The 26,456-nt window shown below is 38.4% G+C and overlaps 1 protein-coding gene across 11 annotated transcripts in view; it reads right to left on the bottom strand.

Annotated features, from left to right (window-relative positions):
• ATP8B4 (ATPase, class I, type 8B, member 4) overlaps positions 1 to 26,456 on the bottom strand; it is a 341,749-nt gene that overhangs the window by 130,011 nt on the left and 185,282 nt on the right. For all 11 annotated transcript variants that reach the window (XM_010839511.1, XM_010839512.1, XM_010839505.1 and 8 more), the window contains 3 exons: positions 18,322 to 18,394; positions 9,717 to 9,787; positions 4,543 to 4,625 (listed from right to left, as the gene is read on the bottom strand). In XM_010839511.1, the coding sequence (XP_010837813.1) occupies positions 4,543 to 4,625; positions 9,717 to 9,787; positions 18,322 to 18,394 (227 nt within the window). The remainder of the gene's footprint in view (positions 1 to 4,542; positions 4,626 to 9,716; positions 9,788 to 18,321; positions 18,395 to 26,456) is intronic.

Below are 26,456 nucleotides of genomic sequence, written 5' to 3'. Positions count from 1 at the left end.
ATGCTGGGAAAGATTGAGGGCAGGAGGAGAAGGGGACGACAGAGGATGAGATGGCTGGATGGTATCACTGATTCAATGGACATGGGTTTGGGTGGACTCCGGGAGTTGGTGATGGACAGGGAGTCCTGGCGTGCTGCAGTTCATGGGGTCGCAAAGAGTCAGACACAACTGAGCGACTGAACTGAACTGACACAAATCTCAGGAGAAAAAATACATGGTAACTAGAAGCAAAACCAAGACCTTACTCAGATTTGCCCAGACGTCACAAGCTAAAAGATACACACAGCAAAGACAGAAAGGGCATGCCTCACACATCTTCTCATCTATTAGACCTTGCCATAGCTAGGCAGGGCACTTTCAAATGTACAAAATGCTGACATCATACTTCTAATTTAAGCTAAAGGATACAGTGTGTACTGTGTGCTCAGTAGTTCAGTCCTCTTTAACTCTTTTATGACCCTATGGACTGTAACCCACCAGGAAATAATACTGGAATGGTTGCCATTTCCTCCTCCAGGGGATACTTCTGACCCAGGGATCAAACTCATGTCTCCTGCATCTCCTGCATCAGCAGGTGGATTCTTAACCACTTAACCATCTGGGAAACCTAAGGGATGCAATATCTGGTTTTACTTCTCATGACTGAAAGAAATTTTTTTTAGCCCCGAGAGGAAAACTTGAAATCTATTGATATCCCATTATGACAAAGGTTAACAGAGGAGACCTAAAAGAGGGGATAGAAAAAGAATGGAGGAGAAGTATCTAAAGAATCTTGATAGTACATGTGAAGATATGTTGTACTTCTACATACTTTGTATTGCAACTTGTCCTTAGAGGTGCTTAATGATAAACTTGATGTGATGTGTCATGCATGCTCAGTTGTGTCCAACCCTTTGCGACTCCATGAACTGTAGCCTGCCAGGCTCCTCTGTCCGTGGAATTTTCCAGGCAAGAATACTAGAGTGGGTAGCCATTTCCTCCTCCAGGGGATCTTCCTGACCCAGGGACTGAATCCACATCTGATGTGTCTTTTGCACTGGGAGGGAGATTCTTTACCACTATGCCACCATAAACTTAATAAACTAATAATACAAAGAAAGTGATGAAAATAGAAAATATTTTAAAATAATAGAGAAAAAGAGAATTCAGATAGAGGAGATAAGTAAACTATTAAAAACAAAAAGTTGAAAGAGAAAGATGCAAAGAGAATAGTTAGAAATAATGCAAAAAGGGAGGAAATAAAAACGATGCCTAGAGTCATGAGAGAAATGTGTGTATATAGTAGAAGTACTGGTGTGTGAACGTGTATGTCACAGAGGTAGGGAAAGAATGAAATTAAAATTAAGGCTTAAAAAGAAGGAAATGAAAGAAAAGTTGAAGGCTATAAGAAAGTAAAAGCAATTGCGGGAAAGATTTGGGGTTTGTTAACTGTTCCAACTCTTTCAAAGACTTTTCCACATATTGCATCGCTCGTCTTTAAATTTGTCTGCTAAGAGGGGGGATTAATTTTTATATTCTATCGAATTTATTTCCCCTTAATCCCTCTATTCATTTTTCAGATGTTTTCTTGGAAATAGGAAATCATATTTTAATATGACTAAACCCATAGAACATCCTATTGCCTTGAATGTTATGGTAGATTGAAATTCAACCCAAGATTTAGGAATGAAAAGTAAATTTAGCAGAGATCTGATATTTAGCCCAGAAGTGTACCTGCCTCATAAATTTGGCATTACATGTTCTCTGAAAAGTGATCACAGTTTATGTATAAATGAGAGACAATAGAGGTCTGTGTTGCCTTTATTGGCAAAAACTATTATATATTAGAGGTTTTGTGAATCACCTATGCTATTTGAAGCAAATGCAGACCACAACTATTAAGTAATAATTATGAATACACTTTTAAAGTAAATTTTATTAAGTATTAATAAAGACTTTATCTGTATATATATACATCCACATACACACACACACACAGAGACAAGTCCTTTAACCTCTCTGGACTTGTTATCCCATCTGTGATAAAAGAATTATTTTAGGTGAAGAAGTATTTTCTGCTTTAGCCCAAGCAGCACCACTTGTATTAGTTTAAATTTCGGACTTCTGTGTTCAACTCTGTTTTGTTTGGAGGAAAGATTCTGCGGAAAGTCATTATAAAACCACCACAGCAGATGGTCCCTTTCCTAGCCACTGCCCTCCGAGAGAAGGGGCCCCAGCACTCTTGCTTTGTCTTGCAAGTTCCCATCAGGAAGCCTCCTCTTCACCTATCATTTCATACTCCACCCTCTGTCCCTTACCTTAGGCCCCTCCTTTGCTCTCCCATGTCTTTTTGGGGCCTGAGGCTGATCCTGTCCCCCACTCTCTGGCACCTGTGACCATTTATTCATGCATTCATCAAGGATTTGTTGAGCAATCACTCTGTGCCATGCTTTGTTCCAGGGACTTGGCATTTATCAGTGACCAAAACAGAGATCCCTGTTCAGCTCACACTGCAGCAGGTAGAGATAGATAATAACTAATAAGCAGAAAATAAGCACTTTGTAGAGTATGCCAGATGGTGATAAGTGCTATGAGAAAAAAGAAGAAGTCAAGCAGGCCAGGGAGGATTGAGAGGGGTATGAGGAGTCATATTGAGATGGCAGATTCTTGGCCCCATTCCTGCAGTTCCAAGTAAGAAATCTACCTAATCCAGTATGTCCCTTTATACACGATCCTGGAATTGACCTCTGGTCACGGGGGTGTGGTAGAGACAGCATTCAACTCAACTCCATACTCATTTCCTCTCTTGCAGTTAGGTCAGGCCCATGTGACTCGTGTTGGCCAATGAAACATGAGAGGAAGAGCAGTTAAAAGTTAGCTTGTCTCTTTCACCTCATCCTTACTCTAATGTGCTCACCTTAAGGCCCATTAGTCTAGGCATCAAAGCTACAAGATGAAGAAGCCCATCCAACCTGCATCAGATGCGACATGAGGAAGAAATAAATTTCTACTGTATATGCCACTATGATTTCAGGGTTGTTTGTATCTAAATCACAGCACGGGCTATCTGTGCCAGTATCTATGAAAGAAAATAAGCTGGCAATTATAACATAATTTTCTGCTTTTTAACAGTAAAGTAAGCAAGAAGTCATGAATTTTTACCTCCTTATAGATTAACAGTGGTGTAAAGGTACACTTCTGCCAGGAAAGAAATGAGTAAATTACATTTAGGTTGCACTTTTAGGACTCTATGAATATTCCGTGACGTGTTTTAAGGAAGTATTTTGATTCATGAACACAATTTACTTTTTTGGATTCACATAACAGTAAAATTTCATTGAAAAAAATTACTTAGTAGAAAATGTGTAATTTATTTTAATCTAATCAAAATATTTCTTGGGCCATTCAGTTTCCTGGCTATTCCCCTGACTTAAATCTCAAACTGGAGGAATATTTTTTTTCTGTAAACATTTGTTACAATGGCACTCATTTAAGAAAGATTAAAATATTAACAGTATCCAGATGGAGTCTATAAGCAAATGCAAACCCCAAGCAATAGGAGCTCTAAGTTGTGCCCTAAGAAACTTTAAAATGTAAAGCTGCCTGTGCTCTAACTCACAGGATCTTGCTTGTCCATATTTTCCTTTAGTAGACTCCAAAGAAAACATTTAGAAAGATAGCCTCAAGCTCATGAATATGGGTTAAGAAATAAAACAAATCTGTATGGAAATATTGATATCCAAGTCCAGATACATAGGTGGATATGTATACATATCATATCATACATAAAGCAAAAGACCATTGAGGGATGGCCAGGAAGACCCCAAAGATTCTCCAACCACCTATCAGGATGCCTGAAGTCCTACCATTAATTATTTTTCCTTTGACTAGAAGAATTTTGCTACTCTGTGACAGCTTTGATAGAAAAGAACAAGACACAGATGGAGTAGAATAGGCAGGGGAGACCATGCTGAGGAGCGTGGGACTGGGTTGAATGATGTAAAGATGGTGATAACAAAACCCTGGTCTAAAATACAAGGTGATAGTTGACAACTGATTAATAAATTATAATGTTCTTCTTGAACACCTACTATCTTTATGATATTATACCAGGCACTCTGAAAGACAGAAATATATGAGGCAGAGTTACTGTCTTCATCAAGTCTGTAGTCTGGGGTTTGGTCTTTGTTGTGGAGCCAGAGAACTCATGGCTAGTTAGAGCTAGTGTGGCCTGTTACTCATCCTCAGCAAGTCTGTATGAGGCTCCAGGGAGACCCAGGTCAGGCAAATGAAGGGTATTATAGGACCAGAGGGAACGAGGTCTAGAGAAGAAAAAACAAGGATGAAAGAACAATGAACTGATACAGCCATTCTCCCCTTGTTAAACACTTTTACCCTTGAGCGTGAGAGGAGATCACAGGCTTTGATGCTTGGAGAATTTTATGTCCTTCCACCAAATAAAAAGAAACATAAACTGAATTTCATATAATTATTTTGTTACATGGCTTTGTTACAAAAGCTTTTGGGTTTTGAGGTCTTTCTTTTTCAGTTTTAAACACTTACCATCAAACTTTGCAAGTCTGCTGATATCTGCTCCAAGTTCTGAGGTAACTGAGAGCGCGTGGCGCACTTTAAGGTTTGTTTCCCTGTGAAATTAATTGACATGACATGAACTTTTAAATGAAATAGCCCAACAGTATCTTACACAAAGCCATCAGGGGCATTTCCTCAATTTTAGCACATGCAAAATCCAACACAAGAGATTCAAGAAACTCCCTCTGAATGTCATTCACACCTCCCACACTATCTCGGCAAAGTGGACAAGTCTTTGCAGACTCCTAAGAGTTAGCATTTCATCCACGGCACATCTCTGTAACAACAGCGATCTGTTTCGCTATTTAGAAAAACAGAGGATGTATTAATAATAAGTATGGTTGCATTCGAACATTCTTAGTATCATGCATGAGTTACAAAACACATTAGGAATGGGAACACAGTTGCCAGTTAAAGGAGGTCAGTATCACTCCAGAATCTGGTATCTATGCAGAAGTTTTACTGGTAAGAATGGTCATGGCAAATTTCACAGTAGCTGAAATTCAAATGGGAAAAGGAATACAGCTTTCTTTTTCTTGAAGAATCAAGCCAAGAATCCCATACATCTAGAATCATAAAACTATACAGGAACTAAGTAGATCACAAGGAGCTGGTCATCTTCTTCCAAGCAAGACCATGTATACATTGGACAGATGGCTGTCTGGTATTCATGAGATGACCATCAGTGAAGATTCTATGGCCATCATTCAAGTCTCCTGTTTAAGGAGTTCGTCATGTCAGTTTCCTCACTGAGTTCAACCAAATTCTCTTCTACCATAGCTTAAGAGCATCTGTCAGAGTTCAGTCTTTATGGAAATGTTTAGTAGTGGGTTCAGTAGTAGTGGGTCAACAAATATCGATTGAATACATACCATAGTCACCCATGAAACTCAATGCAGCCCTGAAGGTTACTGTCCTCTTGAGGAAAACAAGTGGTAGGTAAAAAAGCCAATATCACCTTTTGGAAGTGCATACCAAACCATGAAAAACTGAATTTAGAGAACTGAGCAGATACCTGCAACTTCATTTAATCTAAACTTCTCCATGATTAAGCTTCACAATGATGTTATGGCAATGAGAACTGAATCCAAGGAATGCCCATTAGTCAAACAGCTTACTGCAGAAAACATTAAGCTGAATGTATAATTGAAATAACTTTATTCAAAAGTCATTTAGATCTTACTGATCTAAATCTACAAATTCTAGGAGGCAGAGATGAGTATAGACAGTCAAAAATAACTTCATAATTGAGGCAGAAACTGAGTTGGGCTTGATGAAAAAGAGTGAGACAGTGGTGTTGAGATTAAAGGACAAATGTTTGTCCTTTAAATGACTTTTCAAATAATTTAAACAATCACACCAACTGGACTAGACAGCTCTCATTCCTCAGCCCTATTCCATATATGCTGTCACACACTAAAGTTCATCATCATGTTAATTTATTTCCTCAGGATTCTAATATCTCACTTCTATATTCAGACATGGAAACTAAAGAGGAAGAATAATCTGATAAAAATTTTTTTTTCAAAACTCCTGATTTTTTTTCTCAAATAATATTTTTTAATCTGTAGATTTTATGTTTCATATTTTAAATTCAATTCCCACATTGTAAAGTTTGTGTACAGTTTGTCCTGAAGCTTTGTGTTTGGCTGCACCTGCATAAGCTGCTACAAATAGAATAAAGAATCTCATAGCCTGTGTCTATCAAAAAAAAAAAACAAACTACAAATGACAATATAAAATAACACATGCATAAAGGATCTGAATAGACACTTCACTAAAGAAGAAATACAGTGATAAATAAAAAAAAAAATTCACTGCCATTTCTCACTAGGGAAATGCAAATTAAAACCATAATGAGATACTACTACTTGCCTACTATCTAAATAATACTACTACTACATGCCTACTATCTGAACTATCTGAAATTTAAAAGATCGATCATACCAGGATAGAGAGTCACTGAAAATCTCATATACTAATAGTGACATCTAAAATGGTACAGTCACTTTGGTCAATATCTTGATAAATTTCAAAATGATTTTCAACATAAGAAACAATACAGAAAGATCCTTTCTACCTTTTAGTCAATTTCTCCTATGGTACCATCTCACGAAACTGTATCACAATACCACAACCAGGATACTGACATTAACAGTCAAGATATGGAACACTTCTATCAACACAAGGATTCCTCTGGGCTCCATTTACGGACATACACCTTCTCTGCCTCCTCCAACCCATCTTAAACTCCTGGCAATTCCTAATCTGTTATACATTTTTCTAATTTTATAGAAATGTTATATAAATGAAATAATATAGTATGTGACCTTCTGATATTTACTTTTTTCACTCAGTATGATTCTGTGAAGATTCATTCAGGTTACTGCATATATCAATAGTTCATTCCTCTTTGTTGCTCAGTAATATTCCACAATATGGATATACCACAGTTTGTTCAACCATTCACCTGGTGACAGACATTTAAGTTGTTTCTAGTTGGAGATATTACAAATAAAGTGCCCTAAACATTTGTATACAAATTTTTGTGTAAGCATAAGTCATTTCTCTGAGATAAATGCCAGGTAATGAAACTGCTGGATACAGGAGCTACATGCTTAGAAACTGCCACACTGTTTTCCAGAGTGATTGTAGCATTTATATTCTCATCAGCAATGTGTGAGTGGTTTGGTTTCTCAACGTTCTTGCCAGCATTTGGAGTTCTCACTAGTTTTTATTTTGGTTATTCTGATAGGATAAGTGGGAAGTGATACATCATTGTTGTTTTAACTTTAATATCCCAATGGCTAAAGTTGTTGAGCATCTTTTCATGTACTTATTTGCCATTTGTAAGTTATCTTTGGTGAACTGTCCTTTAATATCATTTGCCAATTTTCTAATTGGATTTTTTTTACTGTGGAGTTTTTAATATTTTTCATATATTCAAGATACAAGTCCTTTGTCAGATATATAGGTTGCAAGTATTTTCTCCTAGTCTGTAACTTTTATTTTCATACTCTTAACAGAGTCTTTTGCACAGGAAAAAAAGAATTTTAACATGACCAAGTCCAGTTTGTCAAATTTTCCTTTTATGCATTATGCTTTTTGGATCAAATCTAAGAGCTCTTTGACTAGCCTCAAATCTTCAAGACTTTCTACTATGTTTTTTCGAAAGTTTTTATAGTTTTATGTTTTATATTTGAATTGTTTCCTTAACAATTATAGGACTACTCAAACTATTTCATACTGGATGAGTTCTGACCGTTTTTCAATGAAGTAGTCCATTTACTCTTGGTTGTTAATGTGTATAGAGTTATACACAGTATCTCCATATCTTTTTGATGACTTCAGGATCTATTATAATACTCCCTGGTTCATTCATGATATTGTTAACTTGTATCTTTTTTTTTCTCCTTTCCCAGTCTTCTTAAAATTTGTCTATTTTACTGATGTTTTCAAAGAACTAGCTCTTTGTTTATTTTTCTGTATTCTTTCTCTATTTTCAGATTCATTGATTTTTTTTCTCTTTGCTCTTTCCTTCTACTTGCTTTGGTTTATTTTGCTTTTTCTAGGTTATGAATGGAAGATTTGATAATTGGTTTGAGGCTTTTTTACTCTTCAAGTATATACACGCATAGCTATAAATTTTCCTCTTAGCACTATTCTAGCTTCTGCCAAACCAAGGGTAGGATCACATAGGCTGATCTCTATTTGGATACCTCAGTACAGCAATGATTTAGAAGGCAGTGGTTAAAACCATGGGCTCTTTTGTCAGACTGCCAGGTTTGAGTCCTGGTTTCATTCGTTAGAGTCTGGGACAAATTCTTTAGTCACTCCAAGCTTTCGTTTCCTTGCCTATACAATAGGGCTTATAGTACCTATGTCAGGATTAAATGATAGAATCCATCTCAAGCACACACTTTAAAATGTAAGTGTTCAATAAATGTTTTTATGTCAGACAGACTAACTGAATCCATTGAAACGAAATTACTATATGGTCTAATAACTAAATTCCAAATTAGCATCTATGTCAAAACTGCATTCTACTTCATTTCTCTCTCTACATCCTCATTTGACCCAGTTCCAAAAGTTGCCTTATAAAGTAACACCAGTTCTTCTTTCTTCAAGAGATCTTGATTGCCATTCCTCTCATTTTCCTTAGAAAAGCACTTGAAAACAAATAAAGAGACCCTTCCAGGGAATCTCAGTGAAGAATCCCTATGTAAACTATATATTACTCACATATATAGTTAGCTCATTGTTTCTGAAATAAATTCAAGAAAAAAGACAGAGTTTTCCCAAGATCTGCAAAGTAACTAGCAAATGGACTAAATGGGACTCCCCTGATGGTCCAGTGGCTAAGACTTCACCTTCCAATGCAGAGGGTGCAGATTCAATCCCTGGTCAGAGGCTAAGATCCCACGCGCCTCACAACCAAAACACCAACACATAAAACAGAAGCAGTATTGTAATAAATTCAATAAAAACTTTGAAAATGGTTCACATCAAAAAAACATTTTTAATGGACTTTGCAATTTAACAGTCTTATTTCTTCCAAGAATATAAAATGAAGGGTATTTTTTTTAGATTTTTTGATTGAGGTATAGTTGATTTACAGTGTTTCAGGTGTACAGCAAAGTCATTCAATATACACATATATTCTTTTTCAGATTCTTTTCCATTATAGGTTATTATATTTAATGTAGTTCCCTGTATTATACAGTAGATTCTTGCTGTTTATCTGTTTTATATATAGCAGTGTATGTATCTGTTAATCTCAGATCCCTAATTTACCACTTTGGTAATCGTTAAGTGTGTCTATATCTGCTTTGAACTAAGTTCCTTTGTATCAATTTATCAATTTAGATTCCACATTTAAGTGATACATGACATTTGTCTTTCTCTGAGTTACTTCACTCAGTATGACAATCTCAAGGTCCATCTGTGTTGCTGCAAATGGCATTATTTCATTCTTTTTAATGATTAATATTCCATGATATGCGCGTGCACGCGCGCGCACACACACACACACATTGCATCTAAGATTAAGGTTTAAGATTTAAGTTAGGTCTTGTTTCTAAAGCTATTGCTCTTAAATACATTGAAAACCAATCTAAACAATTATTTGAATTGTAATAACTTACCCATCAAGCTCAGCAGTTTCAATATAACAGAGACCATGTGGCTCACTACTTGATAGGAGAAGGAGATCAGCCTATTTTGAAAAACCATGATAAAGAATATTTGAGGGGGGAAGATTGGTTGAATGCCTTCAACACTGTATCACCCCTCCATTACTAATGAGTCAGCAGAGTCTTAGAAAAAAAGTGAGACATGAAGTCTGGCTCTACCTCTCTGACATATGCCCTGAATCAAAACCACCCTCTGCTTCCTTGTTCCTGCTTTGCACTCTCTTGGCCATCAGAACATAAGCAAGGGCAGGATATAGCATATAAATTAACAACCACTTTATTTTTTAATAGAAATATATAAAGTTTTTATATATTCCCATATAAAATTTATATCTTTTATAGAAACATATAAAATTCCATTTTCTTGCTTTGATAATTGCTCATGAAAAACATAAAATGTAATCCAATAAGTAAGATAATTGGAAATACTTATATGCACACACTTTAATTCTTCAGTTATCAGTTAAGAGCAGAGGGCAGGCAAAGAAATGGGGAAAGACAAAAGTGAATGAGCAGGAGAAAACTGAAAACAATAAAAAAAAAATGAGAGGCAAGGAAAGAGAAAAGGATTAAAGGAAAAACAAACTTGAAAAGATAAACAGGATGACAGGAAGGTTCAAGAGGGAGGGGACATATGTGTACCTATGGCTAATTCATGTTGATGTATGGCAGAAATCAAACCAATACTGTAAAGCAACCATCCTTCAATTAAAAATAAATAATTTTTTAAAAGATAAACAACAAAAAAAGAAAAAGATGGTGGTGTATAAGAAAAGGGAAAGAGAAGAAAAGCAGGGGTTAAGCAAGAGGGCTGGATAGAATAGAAAACATGGTAAAAACAGAAAACATTCAGAGATGAAGACAGAGATAAATTATTCTCTTGGTGCTTTGGAAATGACTGACCATGATTCAGTTTTAGAATTCTGGTAGCTTTCTACATTGGGAAATTATTTCTTTGAAATTTCAAAATTAATTTTAAAATAAAAGTTTTTATGAAATTCTTAAGGATTTGAATATCTACAAAGAACTGACTAAAATTATAGCAATTTATTTTGACATATTAGCCTAACAATTTTCTACCTCTAAATGTATGACTGGCATTCCAAAACTGCAAATTTTTCTTACCTTTGGTTTTTAAATACTAGAAATATCCCATTATCAAAGCCTGGAGGTTAAATTTAGAATCAAACTACTCATTTCATTCTCTCAAGTGTTTAAATTTTCAACTCAAAAATAGGCCAGGCGTAGCTGCATGTATGGGGGAATAGTTTTGTCTAAGTCATAACAAAACAGAACTGAAAAAAAAAAAAAAAACTCGGTGACAAACCCCTAACAAAATAAACAGGTTTGTACTATCAAGGTTCTTCAACTCTGAATGAAAAAGTCACAGACGTCTGTCAAGGCAGAAATTATTTACTTTCTGACTTCTCACAACATGACCAAAGCAAACTCACTCTGAAGAGGACATGTGAAGAGTATATGCCAGTTATAAGCCAACATTTTTAAAGTAAAAAAGTGTTATGAAAATGAACCTTGATTTTATTTCTCACATTTACATTACAATGAATAAAGGCATAAGGCACAACAGCAGTAGAGCTTCACACTCTTTGGCTTATGGTTCTCCTCCCTGAGTTTAACAGGATCATTTTAAACAAAAGCCAGAATTCTCTAATTGCTACCATCTGTGACTGAAAAATAGTTATGAAGTTTAGAGAAAGATAACCATTTGTACCTACGGTTGCTTTTCTTCAAAATTCTGCCTAGTAAGAACTATCCAATGTTACTGCGTAATTTTGAGCTCAGCTGCCTTAACACATATTTTCAGCAAATAAGGAGAGAGACTGTTGGCCACAGTGGCTCAGAACATGTGACTGAGGCACCACTGCCACCTGGTGACTGGATTATCTCCTGAGCAGCGACTCAACCTCCTAGAAGCAGAAAGTGTTAACCTCACAGGCTCTGGGCTAACTCTTACTGCTTTTTCTATACCCTGGGAAGCTGGGACTTGTATCTTCCCTTCATCTACCTTCCCTGCCTCCTCCTGTCACCTCCAGTGTCAACTTTTTCTATGTCCTCTGAACCTTCCTCCTGTTTTCCCACTCTCTAATCCCTGCCCTGCCTCCCCTCACTCTTCCTCTGTTCTCCCAGCCCAACTGCTGAGTTTGGGTATTTCCTTTTGCTAACTTCTCTCTTCAAGTTTTGTTCATTCATTGTAGCTGAAGAGCATGTGTGAACGAGCAGTGGCCAGCTGAGTCGCCATCATGCCGCCCTGCTTCCACACGCACTAGGTAGCCCTTTTGGAAAGGAAGGGCAGGAGAGCTGTAGGAACAGCCTTGTTAGTACTGGATTGCCCTCTGCTCTTTGGAGCAGGGAGTGGGGCAACACATGGGTGGTCTTAGGGTCCAACAAGCCCCAGTACTGTCAGTCTCAGGTCAGTCCTCCTTAAGCTGATCCCTTCAACCTCTCTCAGGGACACAATTCCTAGAATTGGACCCAGAAACTTGTGTTTGAGTTGGAGGTGTTTATAATACCAATAGCCAAAATTTGGTGAGCTCTTACTATGTGTCTGGCACTATTCTATATAGCCTAGCCTTAATGCAGTATTTTATTTAACTCAAAGAAATCCTAAATGTATATCTTGGTGCTATCTCTACTTTACAGATGAGTAAACTGAGGCCCAAAGAGGTTCAGTAACTTGTTTGAGGCCACAGAGTAAGTAGGGCACTAGGGTGTGAATCTAGGCAATTCAAAGCCTATACTGCCAGGAGTACTAAATTGAGTGAAAACTTCTTTCCTTCAAGGATTTTATAGTTTAGTAAAGACAGAATATAAGGGTTCTAAGTATCTTATTAACAAAGTGCTATGGGAGGAATGCAAGTGAGAAAGGGGTATATCTGACTGGTAGCTAAGGAAGGGCTTCATGGAAGATTCCAGATGGAATGGAGGCCAGGTCCCTGTAGGCAGAGGTGTTAGTTAGCAGGAATGAAGCACAATAACAGAAACTGTGATTACTGGAACTCACAGTGGGACACGCAGCAGTTAATTCCAACCATACCCATCTTCCTTAGACTCTTATTTGTACTGGGTTGGCCAAAAAGTTAGTTTAGGTTTCCAAGTGACGTTATGGAAAAGCTCGAACAAACTTTTTGGCCAACGCAGTATTTTCTTCTGTCAATTACTGGTTCCTTTTCCCTGTGCTTTCCCAGGAAAGACTCAACTATATCTCTCAAGAATTGAGGACTGTTTTTAACACAGTGTCTCTTCACCCACCTTCAAAAGGTAACAAAAAGCCCAAGGAGCAGCTTCACGGAGAACTGAAACAAATATACCAGCCAGAGGACTCTTGAAAAGAATCTGCAGAACATCTGTAAGTTCTAAGAGCCAATGACACTAGACTCCTAGATTTATTAGGCATAATTAATGTTCGTTGAATTAAAGAGCCAATGAAGCTAAACCTCAAGCAATTATATAACATCTAAAAGCTGTGCAGCTAAGGGCTAACAAAACATTCACATAATTGTATCACTTTATTCTCTCAATAGTCTCTTTGGGGGATAATGTTGGTCCTACTGTGTGGATAAGAAACCTGGGAAGGTCATTTCCAGTCTGACAAGCACTGCTGCTGCTGCTGCTAAGTCGCTTCAGTCGTGTCTGACTCTGTGCGACCCCATAGACGGCAGCCCACCAGGCTCCGCCATCCCTGGGATTCTCCAGGCAAGAACACTGGAGTGGGTTGCCATTTCCTTCTCCAACGTGTGAAAGTGAAAAGTGAAAGTGAAGTCACTGAGTCGTGTCCGACTCTTTGCGACCCCATGGACTGTAGCCCACCAGGCTCCTCCATCCATGGGATTTTCCAGGCAAGACTACCTGAGTGGGGTGCCATTGCCTTCTCTGTGACAAGCACTAGATGAACTAAATTAACTCACGCAATGCCCATAGCAAGTCATGGTGAATCTAATAGAGGAACCCAAGGCTCTAAGAGCTTTAAAGCCACACCCATGACCATATGGAGCTTAAAGGGCAAAGCTAGAACTAGAACTCAGAACTCTGATCCCAAAATGCACAATCTTTCTTCTGGTTGGCTACAGAATGACTGGAATACAACTATAAATAAAACAGCATTTTGCTTTGCTAGTGTTCAAAATCAAAACTACAATGGTGAAAGAATATTGGGATTTGATTTGTAACCAAATGGAAAGATGAATTTGTAGAATTAACTGAAACATCATATTTGGATCTCCCTTAATTTTTTTAAGCCATTCTCAAACACGGAATTCTTCTTTATCATCTACAAAATTATCTCTTCTTTTATTCTTTTATAGTCCAAAAATAAAAATCCAAAATGGCTCATGTGGTATGAGTAACTTATGGAAAAATATGTTGATATGGACAAAAATCAGAATTAAGTCATAAAAATGAAAATGTGTACGATTACAGTTAATATTTTTCTTTAAAATTTAAGTTTCAGATCCATCGTTCAGATCCAAATGTTCAAATGTATGTTGAACATTTCACATTTTTTTTTTAAAGAGGAAGATTTATTTCAGCAATTAGAGTAAAACAAGTAACTCTGAAGTTATAAAAGTTAAAATAACTGAAAACGCAATTCAACCACAAAATGGCCTCCCTAAAAGGATACCCTTTAAAAGGTGCTGAAAAACACTGGATGAGATGCCCTGATGATGGGTACAGAGAGAGACAAAGCCTGTCCATGGTCAGGACTGGAGTTTACATCAAACTAGTCCTTTCATTTCTTAAGGTGAAATTTTCAGTTTCTGTAGCAGAAGAATGCCTTTGTTCTAAAGCAAAAATTTACCATTGTAAACATCTAAAACACAAAGGCCATTCTGTGGAGGGGATGGAAGGGGAGCTTTTTCCAAATAAGCTAAACGACTAAATGTGAAATTCAAATATGCTCATGTCCAGGAAAAGGTTTATTTCTACCACCAGATAAGAAAAGCAAAACATAAATTTATATTAAAAATAAAAAAATAAAAGATGCTTAAAAAAAAAAAAAGAAAGAAAAGCAAAGCAAAATAGGAAAATAGCACTGCAGTCAATTAAAGGAGGAAGGTAGGCATGGTTCCCAGGGACCAGGGTCTACCAGTATCGGGAACTCTGCAGTGTGGTTTTCTCACACCGTTTACTTGGTTCATCTAATGCAAGTCAGTCTCATTGTGATAACTGAATTATGCTGTCCATTTTTTCTTGGTCCTAAAATAAAAATAGGAGCTCTGGAAATTCAGTCCAGAAGTGTTTTAGATTTCTTAAGGTAAAGGGCAGTAAGGATTTCTTATCTGGAAAACAGAGGTGAGTAACTCTTAACAGGCCAGCTAACTGGTCATCTCAGACAAGCTCCTTTCCTTGCTTAAAGTGACTTAAGTCAAGTTAGAAATTCTAAGTTTGACAGTTAGAGGCTATGCATTAGAATTGGGAGCAGCATTTCTAGCATCCAAGCCTAGAGGCTCTGACTCTGGAAGCCCAGGCTTAAGGTAATTAGGACAGGTCTAATGGAGGTAGGAGCTGCATATGGTAGTGGTAAAGAGTGGGGTTAAAACCCAGATGGAATTTAACTCCTAACCTTCCTATTGACAAGCTATCTGATGGCACTGCACCTCTATTTTCTTATCTGTAAATGGGAACAATAATAGTACATAAACTGCTGTCATTCGGCTAATGTGAGGATTAAATGAGTTAAGCTGTATAAAGAGCTTGTAATATTATCTGATATGTGGCATGTAGTCAATAAAGGCTAGCTATGGTTTTTCATGATCTTCATGATCTGGTTTCCCAGGCTCTACCTCGGTGCAGTAACTCAGAAGTGAGTCTCTTTAGCGACCTGTGATTGTTGCTCACCACATGTAAGCTCTCTGATAGCCTCTAACAGCTGATGCCAGGGAGTAGGAAGGTATATTAGCACTTCTAAGTGATTATAGCAGTTCACACACAGAAACATTTATTTGTCCCTGAAAACAGCTTCATAGGTACTGAGTAGCTGCACATGGAAAACTTTTTAACAAAGTGACCTAATCAAGAGGCACTTCAGTGTTCTGGCATTTGGAGGACCCCCTCACTTATCCAAAGACTAAAGACACAGAGCTATAATTGTAGGAGTCAGACAGACATGACTGGAAATTAGGAAAATATCATCTGCTACTGACCAAGCAGTTGGAGACCAGGCTTTAGGTCTGTGGGCTGAGTGGGCTTGCTAATACTTCGCTCTGGATAGACAGATTATCCAGCCATAGATGAAGCTCTCTGGAAGATAGAAATTACCCAGACCCTCCCATCACCCCCACCATGGGGATTTACTCCTATAAAATGAATGCTGTGACCAAGCAGGGCAGAATGTTCTCTCTGTACATAGACAGAGCCTGAAGAGAAAGGGAAGGAAGGAGGTGCCAGGTCATGCACACCTGTTACTGCCCCACACTTGACAATCAGAGAAGTCACTCCTGGGAAAGAGGGGAGCAAGCAAGGGGGTGCAAGATGCTCAGTGTTATTTTGTTGCTGTCCCTCCAAGTGAAAGCAAGAACAACAGGACCCAGGGAAGGGCTGGGAATAAATAAGCATTTCCGCCCCATCACATGACCACAATGAAAAGGCTACATCTGCACTGTCCAATAAGAAAGCCACAAGTCACATGTGGCTATTTAAATCTAAATTAATTAAAATTAAATAGAATTTAACTTTCAGTTCCTCAGTTGCATAACCACATTACCAGGATTCCATATCCACAAGGTGCTTCTGACTGTTCTATATTTGGACAGCACATAAAACATCTTCTTCACTGCAGAAAGTGCTACTGGATAGTGTTGGGACACATGGATCACGAACTTCATGGGAACTCATCTAAATGTGGATTCATTTTAAACCAATGCTAACGATGTGTTTGTGGAAATGTGTTTGTGGAACTGGTTTCCTGCCATGTGATGCGTGCACTTATACTTGACTCGTTTCATTCCACAGAAACGTTTGCAATAACAACCAGCATGTATACTGTGACACAGAAAATACAACTAAACTAAAAACAAAGACCAAGGAAAGTGCAAGTTAGAATATTAAGGCTTTAGAAGGCGAGTTGGAACACAGATACACTATGGGGTCAGAGAAATAAGCACTTCTCTACTTAAAGTGTGAACTTTTTTTTTTCTTTTTTTGACTTTTAAACAATAGAAATTTATCTCTGATAGTTCCAGAGGCTGGGAATTCCAAGATCAAGACACTCACTGCAGGATGTCCTCAACCAGTGACAGCCATCTTCCTTCTGTGTCCCCATGTAGCAGAAAGGATGAGGGAATTCTACGTTGTCTCCTCTCTAAGTGTGCTAATCCTACTTTTTTTACTTTATTTATTTTTAATTGAAGAATCATTGCTTTACAGTATTGTGTTGGTTTTTGCCAAACAACATGAATCAGCCATAGGTATAGATGTGTCCCCTCCCTCTTGAACCTCCCCGCCACCTCCCTCCTCATCCCACTCCTCTAGATTGTTACAGAGCCCCTGTTTGACTTCCTTGAGTCATACAGCAAATTCCCGTGAACTTTTTTTGAATGTCCTGTTCACTGACTAGTTGCCTTAGCATGGGTTGCTCTCAAGAATTACTATACACAGAAAATGACTTAATGAAAGAAAACTGCTTCTGAAAGTGACTATTTAAGAGTCTCAACTGAGTAGTTCTTATAAATAGATCTTGGAGCTGTTTATTTTATCCTGTGGGAAAATGTCTCAGATTTAATGAAGAACACAACTTGATAAATAAAATGGTATTAACACAAAAATTTTCCTCACTAATCTAATATACATTTGACATAAAGACTATATAGAATTTTTAATCCTGTTCTGAATAGCTTTTATACATATCCTTGCATTTAATATGACCTATAGTTAGTCACATATTTTAGTCTGAATTGACCCCTTGAATTTTATTAAGAGAACTGTAACCCAGGAATTTTGAAAACATAAATTATAGTGCATTTGAAAGACAAAGTAAAACCTCAAAAATAGCATTTAGTGAGAACATTCAGTCAACATTTTCTGATTGTGATTACTCAGGAGAGAGCATTCATTTTCCTCTTTCTCTAGCTAGTCTTTTCTCCTAAAATCCTGCAAATTAACAGCATTAATTCCATTGTTAAGGGACAGTATTCCAACTACGCAGGAATGAACTATTTTTAAAGTATTCTGGAGCATTTTTAAAGCTGTTATTTACATCAAACGATTTTAAATCTTCTTATCTATTAGGTTAAAAGACCCGAAAGAAAAAAATAAAAATAAAAAAATTTTAAAAAATTTAAAAAAATAAATAAAAGACCCGAAAGAAAATAACAAGGTGACAATCACTCAGCCTTGTCTGAATTATCATGTTATTGAAAGTAATTAATCAATATGTCCTTAAAAGTATCTTATAATTGAGACATTATAATAATGCTTCTTGGTATTCCCTCCTTAGTTATGCTAAATTAGTACAGATTTGCTGAATTTGCAAGTGTAAATAGTTTAGTACATATACTATTTTAACCTGAGATAAAGTCTTTAAACAATACGAAATACTCACAGCAACAAATTGGTTATTTTCTAATTTAATGATGTCTCCCACTTTGACGTTCATCCATTTTTCATTCTGCAGTCTAAGAACAAAAACAAAATTAATTTTTTTTTTCAGGAATAGAGAAAAGAATCAAGAAAATGTATTCACAATACAGCATCATATGACAGAAGCAGCAAGTAAAACTTTTTTCCTAGAATGCTCAGTTCAAAGAGCCTTGAATAACAAAGTCATTTACCTGAGTGATGTGGGAACTAGAGAGAGGTCAAAAGAGGTCAAACGATTTGCCCAAAGACCCAGTGAGTTAGTCATCTCTAGGGCTAGACTCAAAATGCCTAACTCTTGGCGTGTACTCTTCCTACCACTCCATGGTGCCAGCTGTATACAGCAGCTGTTAACTCTTACTTGCAGAACATTCAAAAACAAAAAAGCTCAGCAGGAAGGAAAGGAATAACTTTAGTCATTAATATTCTTTTCAAGCTCTATGTTAATATAAAAACATTAGGGCTGTTGTCTCAGAAGTCTGTTTAACTGGAGGCAATATATGAAGGAGACAGAGGCAAGGGAGAGTAGTCCAGGGCAACAGCTAGAATGCAAGAGGAAAAGAACAAAAATTCTGGAAAGGACAAGAGCAGCAATCAATGACAAAAAAAAACTGAACAAGAAAGACCACCTACAAATCATCCACAGTATTCTGGCCAAAGGACAGGCTTGGTGGCATTCTAACAGCTAGGATGAACAGCTCAGAATTGAGAACACGGTCAAGATGTTACACTGTTTTCTTCGAGGTTCATGTATATAATGGAGTCCCAAGTCTACCTTCACCAAGTTCAAAGCGGTTTATGACAAAAAGCTGTTGTGCCTCGTTGGTCAGGCCCCTCTCAACAAGTTAGGCAGACAGCCCATCTGGAAACACACCACCTGTGAGTATCCATGATGCTGTTTCTGAAGTTCTCTGAAATGTAAACCAGCTTTGTTTTCTGAGTTGGAAACCTTCATCACACCTCCTTCCCAGCAACTTCTTCTAGGAGAGAAGGCTGTTACAAGAAGGGCAGGTTTCCCAACAAGTTAAGGTGGGCAGGTTAATTTCATTGTGAAGTTTTTGAAAAACAACCTAATTTACTTGTTTTATAGGCTGGAAAACAGTTTTAAATATTTATACAACTGTGAAATATACCTCACACTATCAACCCTGCTGGGTCATTTGGCTTAAACACTCAAAGAATTTCTCTTTAATACGACTCCAAGTACATGTTGTTCTGGAAAGTTTTCAACTGAAGCATTTTCATCTCTAGCCAGAATTCATTCATTTTTCCAATACCATACTTTTCTGCACTTTATCTAGTTTGTTGACAATGAGAGAACCTAGGAAGCCTTTAAATCTCATTTTATTTCTTTTTACAGGTATGAATAGATTATGTGTTGGTCTGTTTGTCCTGGGGTATCTACTTTGAGGCATTAGTGACATGTCTCAGGGAACAGTATCTCAGATAAAATAAGACCAGGACAGAGACCGTGTCTTTATTTATGGAAACTGCACTGCTACTGAATTTCCCTGAAGTCTCTATTGAAAGTTCCTCTGCATCAAGAATATGCTGAGAAGACACTAACTCTCATTAGCAAACTCTTATTCCTCCTATCTATATACTCTAAGCTCTAGGAAGGACCACAACCTACCTCTTCCACCCAAATGGAAAAGTCAACCCAAGTTAAAAGGAAACTCTATAGGATCTCTTATACATTTCAAAATATACATTTGAGAGTTAAGTAACAACAGTACAAACAAGAGTTAAGTAACAGACAAGTAACAACAGCCACTGTTTGGGGGGAATAAATCAAAACCTGAGTTTTCTTACTTAATTCTAACTTGTTTTTCTCTAGTGTATTAATATTTCCCCCCATAAAACTGAAGCAACTGGAAAAGATGCTTTTAAAAGTCTGGTGGTATCCACAGGAATTACTTGAATTAACTGCTACACTTGGAACAATAGTGGAATAAAGTCTCTAAGAAAACAATCTGCGGAGGCGGTCCTAAGATGGTGGAGGAATAGGACGGGGAGATCACTTTCTCCCCCACAAATTCATTAAAAGAACATTTGAACGCTGAGTAAATTCCAAAAAACAACTTCTGAATGCCAGCAGAGGACATCAGGCACCCAGAAAAGCAGCCCATTGTCTTCGAAATGAGGTAGAAAAAAAAAATAAAAGACAAAAAGAGAGGCAAAACAGGTAGGGACGGAGATCCGTCCTGGGAAGGGAGTCTTAAAAAAGAGAGAAGTTTCCAAACACCAGGAAACACTCTCACTGCTGAGTCTGTGACAAGCCTTGGAACCACAGAGGGCAACATAATAGGTAGGAAAAATAAATAAATAATTAAAACCCACAGATTACGTGCCCAATGGTAACTCCCCCAGTGGAGAAGCAGCGCAGACGCCGGCATCCACCACTAACAAGTGGGGGCTGGGCAGGGAGGCGCGGGTTGCATTGCTTAGAGTAAGGACCAGGCCTGAATGCCCAAGGGAAACCTGAGGGAACTAACTTGGACTAGCAAACCAGACTGTGGGATAGCTACCAAGCGAAAAGCCCTAACCTAAGACAGGAATGGGAATTCAAGTGTGCCTTAGAAAGCATCACTACCAACAAAGCTAGTGGAGGTGATGGAATTCCAGTTGAGCTATTTCAAATCCTGAAAGATCCTGAAAGATGATGCTGTGAAAGTGCTGCACTCAATATGCCAGCAAATTTGGAAAACTCAGCAGTGGCCACAGGACTGGAAAAGGTCAGTTTTCATTCCAATCCCAAAGAAAGGCAATGCCACAGAATGCTCAAACTACCGCACAATTGTACTCATCTCACACACTAGTACGGAGAAGGCAATGGCACCCCACTCCAGTACTCTTGCCTAGAAAATCCCATGGATGGAGGAGCCTGGTAGGCTGCAGTCCATGGGGTTGCTAAGAGTCGGACACAACTGAAGCGACTTAACAGCAGCAGCAGCACATGCTAATAAAGTAACGCTCAAAATTCTCCAAGCCAGGCTTCAGCAATACATAAACCGTGAACTTCCAGATGTTCAAGCTGGTTTTAGAAAAGGCAGAGGAACCAGAGATCAAATTGCCAGCGTCTGCTGGATCATAGAAAAGGCAAGAGAGTTCCAGAAAAACATCTATTTCTGCTTTATTGACTATGCCAAAGCCTTTGACTGTGTGGATCACAATAAACTGTGGAAAATTCTGAAAGAGATGGGAATGCCAGACCACTTGACCTGCCTCTTGAAAAATCTGTATGCAGGTCAGGAAGCAACAGTTAAACCCAGACATGGAACAACAGACTGGTTCCAAATAGGAAAAGGAGTACATCAAGGCTGTATACTGTCACCTTGGTTATTTAACTTATATGCAGAGTACATCATGAGAAACACTGGGCTGGAAGAAGCACAAGCTGGAATCAAGATTGCCAGGAGAAATATCAATAACCTCAGATATGCAGATGACACCACCCTTATGGCAGAAAGTGAAGAGGAACTAAAAAGCCTCTTGATGAAAGTGAAAGAGGAGAGTGAAAAAGTTGGCTTAAAACTCAACATTCAGAAAACAAAGATCATGGCATCTGGTCCCATCACTTCATGGGAAATAGATGGGGAAACAGTGTAAACAGTGGCTGACTTCATTTTTTGGGGCTCCAAAATCACTGCAGATGGTGATTGCAGCGATGAAATTAAAAGACGCTTACTCCTTGGAAGGAAAGTTATGACCAACCTAGATAGCATGTTCAAAAGCAGAGACATTCCTTTGTCAATAAAGGTCCATCTAGTAAAGGCTACGGTTTTTCCAGTAGTCATGTATGGATGTGAGAGTTGGACTGTGAAGAAAGCTGAGTGCCGGAGAATTGATGCTTTTGAACTGTGGTGTTGGAGAAGGCCCTTAGAGTCCCTTGGATTCCCAGGAGATCCAACCAGTTCATTCTAAAGGAGATCAGTCCTGGGTGTTCTTTGGAAGGACTGATGCTAAAGCTGAAACTCCAAAACTTTGGCCACCTCATGCGAAGAGTTGACTCATTGGAAAAGACCCTGATGCTGGGAGGGATTGGGGGCAGGAGGAGAAGGGGATGACAGAGGATGAGATGGCTGGATGGCATCACGGACTCGATGGACATGAGTTTGAGTGAACTCCGGGAGTTGGTGTTGGACAGGGAGGCCTGGCGTGCTGAGATTCATGCGGTCTCAAGGAGTAGGACACGACTGAGCAACTGAACTGAACTAAACTGAAGACACCATCAGGCCCGCTCACAGAACAGAGTGAGCCAGCTGCAGACCATGCCTCTCCGCTGACAGGCAGCCAGAGCCAGAAGGGGGCAATCACAGCCCCAGAGAGGCATTATCTACCAAACTGCAAGCAGACTTGGTTGCTAACTGAGACTTCCTGGGATTCTGGACAGTCAACATCCACCTGAGAAGGTGCGCCAGTTGTACCCCCAGAAACCCGGGTGGCAGGGACGGGGGAGGTAATAAGTCACAGCGACTGCGCTCGCCAAACACCTGGTCACCTGAGCTGCTTGGACCTGGGAAGGGCACAAAATGCAGGCCCAACCGAGTCTGCGCCTCTGAGGACTACCCGTGTACCTGAACCTGAGCGGCTTAGACCTGGGAAGTACATACAACCCAGGGCCAGCCTCAGACAGTTCCCAGCAGAGCACCTAGAGCCTAAGCAGTGTAGACAGAGAAAGCACACACGCCATAAGCGGGGGCAGGCCCAGTGTGGCCGAGACACTGCGAGTACATGCCAGTATTATTTGTTCGCAGCGTCTCTCCCTCCCCACAGCACAACTGAACAAGTGAGCCTAAAAAAATGTTCACCATAGGAAGGGGCCTATGAATTTTGAGATATATAAGCCGGATCAAGGAACTATTCAAAAATGAACTGACCCCACACTGCCCACACCACCACCAGAGAAAGTCCTAAATATATTTTTACTATTTTTACTATCATTCTTTATTTTTTTTTAATTTTAAGTTCTCTATTACTCCATTAATTTTCATTTTTATAACCTACTATTACTTTGCAAAAAAAAAAAGAGACTCTATTTTTTAAAGCAAACTTCATATATATAAATTTTATAATTTTTGTGACTTTTTTTCTTTAATATTGTATTTTTGAAAATCCAACCTCTACTCTAGATTTTTAATCTTTGCTTTTTGGTATTTGTTATCAACTTTGTACCTTTAAGAACCCAATCTTCAGTACCCATTTTTACTTGGCAGCAAGATTACTGGCTGGATTGCTCTCTCCCCTTTTGAACTCTCCTTTTTCTCCACCAGGTTGCCTCTATGTCCTCCCTCCCCCTTCTCTTCTCTACCCAACTCTGTGAATCTCTTTGTGTGTTCTGGATGGTGGAGAACACTTAGGGAACTGATTACTGGCTGGATCTTTCTCTCTCCTTTTGATTTCCCCCTTTATCCTCCTGGCCACCTCTGTCTCCTTCCTCCCTCTTCTCTTCTCTGTATAACTCCATGAACATCTCTGAGCAGTCCAGACTCTGGAGCGCACATAAGGAAGTGATTACTGGCTAGCTTGCTCTCTCCTCTTTTGATTCCACCTCATCTCATCCTGGTCACCTCTATCTCCCTCCTCCCTCTTCTCTTCTCCATGTAACTCTGTGAACCTCTCTGGGTGTCCCTCACTGTGGAGAAACTTTTCATCTTTAACCTAGATGTTTTATCAACGGTGCTGTATAGACGGAGAAGTCTTGAGGCTATTGTAAAAATAAGACTGAAAACCAGAAGCAGGAGGCTTAAGTCCAAATCCTGAGAACACCAGAGAAATCCTGACTCCAGGGAACATTAATAGACAGGAGCTCATCAAACGCATCCAAACCTACACTGAAACCAAGCACCACCCAAGGGCCAACAAGTTCCAGAGCAAGACGTACCATGCAAATTCCCCAGCAACACAGGAACACTGCCCTGAGCTTCAATATACAGGCTGCCCAAAGTCACTCCAAAACCACTGACATCTCATAACTCATTACTGGACACTTCATTGCACTCCAGAGAGAAGAAATCCAGCTCCACCCATCAGAACACTGACACAAGCTTCCCTAACCAGGAAACCTTGACAAGCCACCCGTACAACCCCACCCACAGTGAGGAAACTCCACAATAAAGAGAACTCCGCAAACTGCCAGAATACAGAAAGGCCACCCCAAACTCAGCAATATAAACAAGATGAAGAGATAGAGGAATACTCAGCAGGTAAAGGAACACAATAAATGCCCACCAAACCAAAGAGGAAGAGATAGGGAGTCTACCTGATAAAGAATTCCAAATAATGTTAGTGAAAATGATCCAAAATCTTGAAAACAAAATGGAATCACAGATAAATAGCCTGGAGACAAGGATTTAGAAGATGCAAGAAAGATTTAACAAGGACCTAGAAGAAATAAAAAAGAGTCAATATATAATGAATAATATAATAAATGAGATCAAAAACACTCTGGAGGCAACAAATAGTAGAATAACAGAGGCAGAAGATAGGACTAGTGAGGTAGAAGATAAAATGGTAGAAATAAATGAATCAGAGAGGAAAAAAGAAAAATGAATTAAAAGAAATGAGGACAATCTCAGAGACCTCTGGGACAATGTTAAATGCCCCAACATTCAAATCATAGGAGTCCCAGAAGAAGTCAAAAAGAAAGACCATGAGAAAATACTTGAGGAGATAATCATTGAAAACTTCCCTAAAATGGGGAAGGAAAAAAATCACCCAAGTCCAAGAAACACAGAGAGTCCCAAACAGGATAAATCCAAGGCAAAACACTCCAAGACACATATTAATCAAATTAACAAAGATCAAACACAAAGAACAAATATTAAAAGCAGCAAGGGAAAAACAACAAATAACACACAAGGGGATTCCCCTAAGGATAACAGCTGATCTTTCAATAGAAACTCTTCAGGCTAGGAGGGAATGGCAGGACATTCTTAAAGTGATGAAAGAAAATAACCTATAGCCAGAATTACTGTACCCAGCAAGGATCTCTTTCAAATATGAATGAGAAATCAAAAGCTTTACAGATAAGCAAAAGCTGGGATAAGTCAGCACCACCAAACCAGATCTCCAACAAATGCTAAAGGATCTCTAGACAGGAAACACAAAAAAGGTGTATAAACTCAAACCCAAAACAATAAAGTAAATGACAACAGGATCATACTTATAAATAATTACCTTAAACGTAAATGGGTTGAATACCCCAACGAAAAGACAAAGACTGGCAGAATGGATACAAAAATAAGACTCCTATATATGTTGTCTACAAGAGACCCACCTCAAAACAAGGGACACATACAGACTGAAAGTGAAGGGCTGGAAAAAGATATTCCACACAAATAGAGACCAAAAGAAAGCAGGAGTAGCAATACTCATATCAGATAAAATAGACTTTAAAACAAAGGCTGTGAAAAGAGACAAAGAAGGACACTATACAATGATCAAAGGATCAATCCAAGAAGAAGACATAACAATTATAAATATATATGCACCCAACATAGGAGCACTGCAATATGTAAGACAAATGCTAACAAGTATGAAAGGGGAAATTAACAATAACACAATAATAATGGGAGACCTTTGTACCCCACGCACACCTATGGATAGATCAACTAAACAGAAAATTAACAAGGAAACAAAAACTTTAAATGATACAATAGACCAGTTAGACCTAATTGATATCTATATGACATTTCACCCCAAAACAATGAATTTCACCTTTTTCTCAACTGCACACGGAACCTTCTCCAGGATAGATCACAGCCTGGGCCATAAATCTAGCCTTGCTAAATTCAAAAAAATAGAAATCATTCCAAGCATCTTTTCTGACCACAATGCAGTAAGATTAGATCTCAATTACAGGAGAAAAACTATTAAAAATTACAACATATGGAGGCTGAACAACATGCTGCTGAATAACCAACAAATCACAGAAGAAATCAAAAAAGAAATCAAAATTTGCATAGAAATGAATGAAAATGAAAACACAACAACCCAAAACCTGTGGGACACTGTAAAAGCAGTGCTAAGGGGAAGGTACATAGCAATGCAGGCATACCTCAAGAAACAAGAAAAAAGTCAAATAAATAACCTAAACCT

The sequence above is a fragment of the Bison bison genome, unplaced genomic scaffold, assembly GCF_000754665.1.
Source record: "Bison bison bison isolate TAMUID 2011002044 unplaced genomic scaffold, Bison_UMD1.0 scf7180017864118, whole genome shotgun sequence".
Taxonomy (NCBI): Eukaryota; Metazoa; Chordata; class Mammalia; order Artiodactyla; family Bovidae; genus Bison; species Bison bison.
This window is presented reverse-complemented; position numbering and strand designations above follow the sequence as displayed.